The sequence below is a fragment of the Dipodomys ordii genome, unplaced genomic scaffold (assembly GCF_000151885.1).
Source record: "Dipodomys ordii isolate 6190 unplaced genomic scaffold, Dord_2.0 Scaffold22, whole genome shotgun sequence".
Classification (NCBI taxonomy): Eukaryota; Metazoa; Chordata; class Mammalia; order Rodentia; family Heteromyidae; genus Dipodomys; species Dipodomys ordii.
The window spans coordinates 152,208-159,841 of record NW_012267238.1 but is presented as its reverse complement, the minus strand read 5'-3'; the positions used below and the strand labels follow the sequence as shown (position 1 = coordinate 159,841).

Below are 7,634 nucleotides of genomic sequence, written 5' to 3'. Positions count from 1 at the left end.
AGCAAGGACAGGCTCAGATGTGAGTCCTTCCCTAAGGCACTGCCATGGTCCAGTGTGTCCCCGATCAAGAACAGAGTCTCCGATCCCTTCCACGTTCCTGAGGACAGGGACTCTGCCCAAAATCACAGTCCAGGATTACCCATTGTCTCATTTTGTTTGTGTTTTTGGTCTAACGCCAGGGCCCAGGAGCCCCCCAGCACAGGTCCAGCGGCCTCTTCCCGGGGAGGGGAGGTGTGGGGTCCGTCCCTAGGCCTGGCAGTCAGTCCCTCATGAACTTGACAAGATCATGCAGCTCTCTGAAGGTGGGGGCTCTCTCAGGCGGGGACTGGGGGAGGCCTCGCGGGAAATGCTCCCAGCAGCCCCGGGTCCTGGCCGAGCGAAGGCCCTGGAGCTGGCCCTGGTGAGGTTAGGGTGCTCTCCCAGGCACCAGCATGCGCTGCCTCGCGGGCTCCTGCGTGACTGCCTGCCGATGGGCGTCTTACCAGACACGGTTAGATCTGGATGCCTCTGTCTAATACTGTCTGGTAATGCCGTCCGTCCATGGCCCCATCACCACCGGAGGAAGCCCCAGCTGGACGCCGGGCAGGGTGGGTCCTGGTCCCTCCGGCACAGCTGCCAGCTCCAGATGCACGCACCTCCAGCCCCTCTCAACTCTGACCTCTGACCCCCAACCCTGCCCGTGGCTGGCCCCCAGAGCGCGCTCCCTGGAAAACACGAGGAGGCCCTTTGCACAGCCATTAGGGAGCTCCAAGATGACTTCAGGTTTAATTACAATGAGCCTGCGTTGAACCCCCGTTCTCTGGAAGTCAGCGTTGCACTTCTCAGACCTCACAGGAGCCGTTCACTTAGGCATGTGGTCTGGCGCTGGCCCCGGAAATCCCCGCGCCTGACCCCAGACTGACCATCGCCCATGGCGCTGGCACTGCTACATGTGGTCTGGCGCTGGCCCCGGAAATCCCCGCGCCTGACCCCAGACTGACCATCGCCCAGGCTGTGGCAGCCGGGCCACATCCCGTAGTCTAACCCAAGGCCGACCCCTCTGGGGTCCAGGGGCCTGGGGTCCTTCAGGGTCTTGCTGGGTCTCATTCTCAAGAGCTACTCATATAAAGTGCACCTTGAGCTCTAGACTTTTCCAAAAGTGAGCAACTGTAGTTGGACAACTCCCTAAGTCATAAACCACTCCGCAGCTGACGCCCTCTGCCCTCTGCTCAAGCTCCCGTGTGTTCCCCCATCACCCCTCATTCACCCTTTACGAAAGATGAACAAAGGAGGGAACGGCGGTGCTGCTGCAGTAAACTGACTGGTGAAATTGGATTTCGCAGGCTTTGTTATTTCAACCATACGAAGCAAGGACTGGCAGCTTTGCAGAGGTGCTTGCTGAAGACTGCCGGACAAGTCGCTGCGTCTGCACAGCTAGGGGGGTCCCAGGGAGAGAGAGCCCCCCTCCCTCCCCTCCTCTCCCCCCTCCCCTCCCCCTGCTCAGGAGTTTCTCCTGGCTTTTCTAGATATCTGGGGAGGACAGTGCCAAGTAGAGCAAGAGTGCCAGGGCACAGCATGTGGTAATACAGCCCATCTCAGGGCTTGGTGTGGGCAAGGGCCAGGTCCAAAGCCAGGAGGGGACCAGGAAGGATCTAGAAGCTTCTGGTGGTCCAGACTTCTTGCAATGTGGAGGAGGGGCTCCCGCCCCCACCAGAGAGGAGAGGCCAGCCAGAGCTGAGCGTTGGGCCCCAAGCCCAAGCCAGCTGGCACTGGGGCACCCCGGCGCCTTGGCGGTGCACACTCCAGACCACCCCAAAGATGGCAGGTGAGGCCCTCCTCGCCCACATCGCCGCTGGAGTGAGGGCCTGTTACGCCCTTCCCTGCCCAGGCCAAGGCCCAGGCCACGCTGTGAGCCCCGGCCACTCAGGACAGGGTTTGTGGAAGGACAGATGCAGCCTGTCTGTAGCCCTGCCCCTTCAGGTTGGCCTGTGGCTGCTGGGGCAGCACGGGAGCTCATGGTACAGGACTGACCCCAAAGGTCCCAGCTCTGGGCCAAGCCAGGCCCTGGGGGGCTGCAGGAGACCTGACCACAGGGGGGTCTTCACACCTGCATGGAGGGTGGGGCACTGACCACAGGAGTCTTCACATCCCCACGGAGGGGGGACACTGACCACAGGGGAGTCTTCACACCTGCATGGAGGGTGGGGCACTGACCACAGGGGGGTCTTCACACCTGCATGGAGGGTGGGGCACTGACCACAGGAGTCTTCACATCCCCATGGAGGGGGGACACTGACTACAGAGGGGTCTTCACACCCACATGGAGGGTGGGGCACTGACCACAGAGGGGTCTTCACACCTGCATGGAGGGTGGGACACTGTCCACAGGAGTCTTCACATCCCCACAGAGGGGAGACACTGACCACAGGGGGGGTCTTCACACCTGCATGGAAGGTGGGGCACTGACCACAGGGGGGTCTTCACACCTGCATGGAGGGTGGGGCACTGACCACAGAGGGGTCTTCACACCTGCATGGAGGAGGGACACTGACCACAGGAGGGTCTTCACACCTGCATGGAGGGTGGGGCACTGACCACAGGAGGGTTTTCCCATCCCCACAGATGGTGGGGGCACTGACCACAGGGGGTCTTCACACCCACACGGAGCCTGGGGCACTGACCACAGGGGGGTCTTCATACCTGCATGAAGGGTGGGGCACTGACCACAGGAGGGTCTTCACACCTGCATGGATGGTGGGACACTGAGCACAGGGGGGTCTTCACACCTGCATGGAGGGGGGACACTGACCATGGGGGGACATGGTCTAGCCCCTGCCAGGGGAGCAAAGTGATGGGGCAGAGCAAGGGCCCTGGAAGTCTGCGCCTGGGGGTCTGAGGTGGGGTGGGGCCCTGGAAGTCTGAGCCCAGGGGTCTGGGGTGGGGTGGGCCCTGGAAGTCTGAGCCGGGGGTCTGAGGTGGGGTGGGGCGGCCCCGTCTGGGTATTTGGCAGCAAGCTCTCACACAGAGCCAGGCTGGCGTCAGTCCCAGGTGCTGTGCCTGAATCTGGAGCAAGGCATCCTGAGAAAGCTCAGACCATCCTGGGAGGATCTGGAGGAGGCTGGAGGGCAGGGAGGGGATGCCCCAGCCCTGCTCGGGGGCTGCCCGGGAGAGGCTCCTCAGCCCCAGATCACCGCCAGCTTCCCCACGTCTCTCAGCCCACACCACACAGTCCTTCCCCACCCTCTGAAGCTGTGTTTACCTCCAGGCTCTGCTGGATTGCAGTTGCCGGGTAACCGTTGTCAAGGCCGCCACTGTTGTATCCCAGCAGAGACTTCCCTTGACCTTGCTGGACAGGTAAGAGGGACGAGGCTAGCTACTGGCCAGGAGTCCTGGCCGGGACTGAAGCGTAGCCCTTCCTCCTGGGCCTGTCTCGGGACCCTGCCCAGGGCTGACAGGAGGGGCCAGGACTAGGCCGAGGCTGGGTAGCTCAGCTAGGTGCAGCAGAGCCCAGCCAGACTCTGTGGCCTCCCTGGGAAGGGTGTGCCCCACAGGGAGGGGCCCCTGAGCAGGTGACTGGCTTTGGGAAGAGCTGGCCACTCTCAGGAGGAACCTTTTGCCCAGGACCAGGTCTGCTCCCCAGAGCCGCCCCCCGGAGGGGGGGCCCCTTGAGCCGCACTGGGACTGCCGGCCCGCCGTGCAGTCAGTCTGCGCTAAGGCACCGCCCCCTGGAAACATGTCAGCACCTGCCCGGGCCCGGCGTCCCCACACGCCTCCCGCAGGACCCGGGGCGCACACTGACGTGTGGCTGTTTTCTTCAGGTTTAAATGTCTCCGCCCATCCTGCCAGAGTGCCATCTCCTGCCGGTCTTTTTATCTGACCAGGTAAAATGTTTATTTTAATTTACCACAACACGATGAGTCTGGCTCCTGGTCCCTGACCCTGGGCATCCATCGACCATTACACCTCAATGAGATTAGTGACCATCTCGCATGCCTCCCTCTCTGTAAACTGCTTGCTTCCCATCCCACCATTAGAAATAGAGATTCACGGGCTGGGAAGGTGGCTCGGTGGTAGAGCGCTTGCCTTGCATGCATGAGGCCCTGGGTTCGATTCCTCAGCACCATATAAGCAGGAAAAAGCTGGAAGTGGTGCTGTGGCTCAAGTGGTAGAGCACTAGCCTTGAGCTGAAAAGCTGAGGGACAGCGCCCAGGCCCAGAGTTCAAGCCCCATGACCGACAAAAAAAAAAATTCACTGATGTCACCAGTGTGACGTTCCCCTCTGGATCACTCCTGAGTCACTGGGGGGCAGGCTCACCAGAGCCAGGAAGCAGACCCGGCCCTTCCTGGACAACAAGAATGAATAACTCATGGCTTATTTAATGATTTGTGAAAATTACAAGGTCACAGACCGCGGCATATGGGCTTACGGCGTATGGGGGCGTTCTGCATGTGCCCTGCAGCCTGTGTGGCCGCAGACTCGGCCCGGGCCGGGGGCCGGGGAAAGCTGGCGTTCTCCCCGGGAGCCCTTGGACTTTTTAAACTACTTCCTTTTTCTAAGTAGCACCTGACTGCACACGAGTTGTAGAGGTGCCCATCCACCTGTTCTTGCTCCTTCATTTGTGTCAACCCCACACAATCAGGGTCCTAACCGGCCGAGCAGCATCTTGCTGCTGTCCTTAGTTGTTCCGGAGCCTCGGGCCTCCTGGTGTGGCCGTGTGGCCTGCAGTGCTGAGCCCTAGCTCAGTGGCCGCCGCATCCTCACACACGCTGGCTAGGAGCTCCATCTTCACAGGACCATGACAGGCCCGTGCTGTTCCCAGACTACCATGCAGGCAAAGAAACTTGGGCCCCTCATCTCCTCCCACCTCCCCCGGAAGGGCCACCGTGGGTGCACCGTGGCCTCCCATGCCCCCTCTGCGCTCAGTCGGCCCTCCGCTCTGACGCGGGGGGCCTGGCCTGTACTTGGCTCATGACGTCAGGCCCTGTCCTCAGTCCAGGGCAATTTCTTGTGCTTGAATGCTGCCCCCTGTGCTGCACATTTAATGTCCATGTGCCTCCAATGCTCCCTCTGGGGGGCGTTGCTTTCTCCCGCTGCCCTTTCCAGGGGGCGCTGGCACGTGATCCCGCACCGCCTCCCAGCCATCTCCAGTCTTCCTGAGCCAGGAAGCCACTTGGCCTGTGGACAGTGATAAAAAGCTAGTGTCGTAGGGCTCATGTCCACAGCACAGGTTCTAGGAGCTCAGTGGACAGGGAACTGGAGAGTCGGTCACCCCACATACACCCCAGCCGCCTCTGTGGAACCTCCTGTTCTGGGGGGGGGGAGGCCTGCGGGGTGCGGTGCCCAGAGCTCTGTTCTGTGAATTTGCTCTTTTTCTCACCTCTCCTTCAGTCCAGTGGGGCAGGGCAAGCAGATAAAAAGTCTGTGGCTGATCAGCATTTGGCTACAGACCTTGCATTTCTTGGCTGTTGGCTGCTGTCCACCACCCAGCATCCTCTTCAGAGATGACCGATTCCCACCAACGGGTGTTGGCTTCTCCCTTTGCTTCTCAGACACAGCCTTGAAGGCCATTTCTCTGTCCTGCCGACTGCCACACTACCCTCCTACTCCACTTTGTTTTGTTTTGGTGTGAATCGAGTGCACCAATACTGAGGCTTGAACTCAGGGGCTGAGCACTGTTCCTGAGCTTTTCTGTTCGAGGCTGGCACTCTACTATTTGAGCCACAGCTCCACTTCCGGCTCCTTGGTGGTTCATTAGAGACAAGAGTCTCACAGATCTTCCTGCCCAGCCAGGCTGGCTTTAAACTGTGACCCCCAGATCTCAGCCTTCTGAGTAGCTAGGGTTACAGGCATGAGCCACCGGTGCCCGGCCCACCCGTACCCCCATGGCAGGTCCTTGCCTCCTAAATAGCCCCCAAACTTGAGTTTGTTTGCTTGATATGTAAGCAGAAGGACGCATCTAGGAATCGGCCAACATTCCCTGCAATGCTCCAAAGTCGGCAGCACGTCCAGACACAAGGGCCCTGGGCTGGGCGAGTTGCCGTGGTTGCAGAGGAGTTGAACCACCCCCAGTAGGACCCCAGGGCAGCAGTGCAGACCTGGAGGAGCCCCACTCAGGCCCGGCGCCCCTCCGCCGTCCAGCACCACAGGTGGGGGCAGGGCCCCCGGCTAGTCTGACGGCCGCTTGCTCACAGCCGACCTAAAGGCCACGCTCAGCGAGGCCAGCACCGGCCCGGCGGCGGCGGAGGGCTCGCCCGGCAGGGACAGGATGCAGAAATGGCTTCGCTGGATGCCCAGCCCCACGGTCACCACCAAGATGAGAGCCAGCCACAGGACGAAGCCGAAGCCCAGGACACGGAGAGGCCCGCTCCCCTGGGCAGGGCAGGCCTGACCGGGGACCCCGTCAAAGGGCTGGGCCCCCAGGCTGCCCGCAGGCCCCACAGGCTGGTGAGGGCGGCGGCTTCCCCTTGGGGACCTCTCCTCCGCGCCCCCATGCCTGGAACCCACAGCCACCCCTGGCCTGTTCACTACCGGGGCCAGCCCAGGCGGACCCACCTTGGCTCCAAGAGACCCAAGCGGCTCAGGGTCCGGCAATGCGGAGCGACCCCCAGGACCAGCCCCGCCCACCCCCGGCCCGGGGCACCCCAGGACAGACACGGGCCGTGTGTCTCTTGGGAAGGGGACCAGTCTTCCACCCAGCCGTGTCCAGACGACCAGACAGGCCCCGGGAGGGGCCCGCAGGAAGCCCCCGGCGCCGAGGCCGCCGGTCAGGACCCCAGGCCTCTGCCCATCCATGCCCGGGGCCGCCAGGGGCACTGCCTGCCCCGCCTCCACTCAGGTGAGCCCTGGCCTCTCCCGGCCCGCCTCCTTGGGTCACCGTGATGTCACCATGGACATTGTGACCCCGGCCTTCTCTGGAGGTGTCCCTATACCATATCTGCGGGGCTCTTGCCCCACGCCCGGTCCCCTGCCCTGCCCTGCTGGTAAGGAGGGTGTGGGGCCCCTTCACCCCGGCTCCCTGGCTCCCTGTGTGGCTGGGCAGGGCTGCGGAGGGGAGGGTCTGAGCCCAGGGGGGCTGGGGAGGGTCTGAGCCCAGGAGGGATGGGAGAGGACCCAGCAGCTGCTGGCCTGGCTGGGCTCAGACGGGGTGGGGGGTGCGCGCACCTCTCCAACCCCCACCTGACCCCACTGGCACCCAGACTGGACCCATGACAGACAGATGGGGAGCAGTGGTGAGCTAAGCCAGCTGGACCAAGATGCAGGTGGGGCTCTAGGTGGCTGGGGGGGGGAGGCAGGGGAGGCCCACCAAGCCAGAAGGCGGGGACCGCTGAGCTGCCTCCCCCTGCAGATCTCCCCGAAGATGCAGACCCTGCCAGGCTCCCCGAGGCCCCTCTGGAGGACAGCCCAGAGGAGGTGGACAAGACACCGTTCAGCACCGGACCCGGCCCCTTCTTCTACATCGGAGGCACCAACGGGGCCTCAGTGTGAGTGCCGCCCTTCCAGCCCCGCTCTGCACCCGCGCCCCCCCCGCCCGGCCCCCGGGACCCCACGGCCTGGGTCATCGCCCCCTCCACCCCGCAGAATCAGCAACTACTGTGAGAGCAAGGGCTGGCAGCGCACTCAGGACAGCCAGCGCGAGGACTACAAGCTCAAGTGG

At 62.8% G+C, this 7,634-nt stretch overlaps 1 protein-coding gene across 1 annotated transcript in view; it reads left to right on the top strand.

Moving 5' to 3' along the window:
- The first annotated feature begins 527 nt into the window (after window positions 1-527).
- The window catches only part of Ttll10 (tubulin tyrosine ligase-like family member 10), a 28,250-nt gene continuing 21,143 nt past the window's right edge, over window positions 528-7,634 (top strand). The window contains 7 exon segments of the mRNA XM_013013916.1: window positions 528-587; window positions 850-1,014; window positions 3,245-3,333; window positions 6,172-6,572; window positions 7,162-7,239; window positions 7,326-7,461; window positions 7,559-7,634. The exon segment at window positions 7,559-7,634 is cut by the window's right edge and continues 1 nt beyond it. Of these exon segments, the coding sequence (XP_012869370.1) occupies window positions 528-587; window positions 850-1,014; window positions 3,245-3,333; window positions 6,172-6,572; window positions 7,162-7,239; window positions 7,326-7,461; window positions 7,559-7,634 (1,005 nt within the window).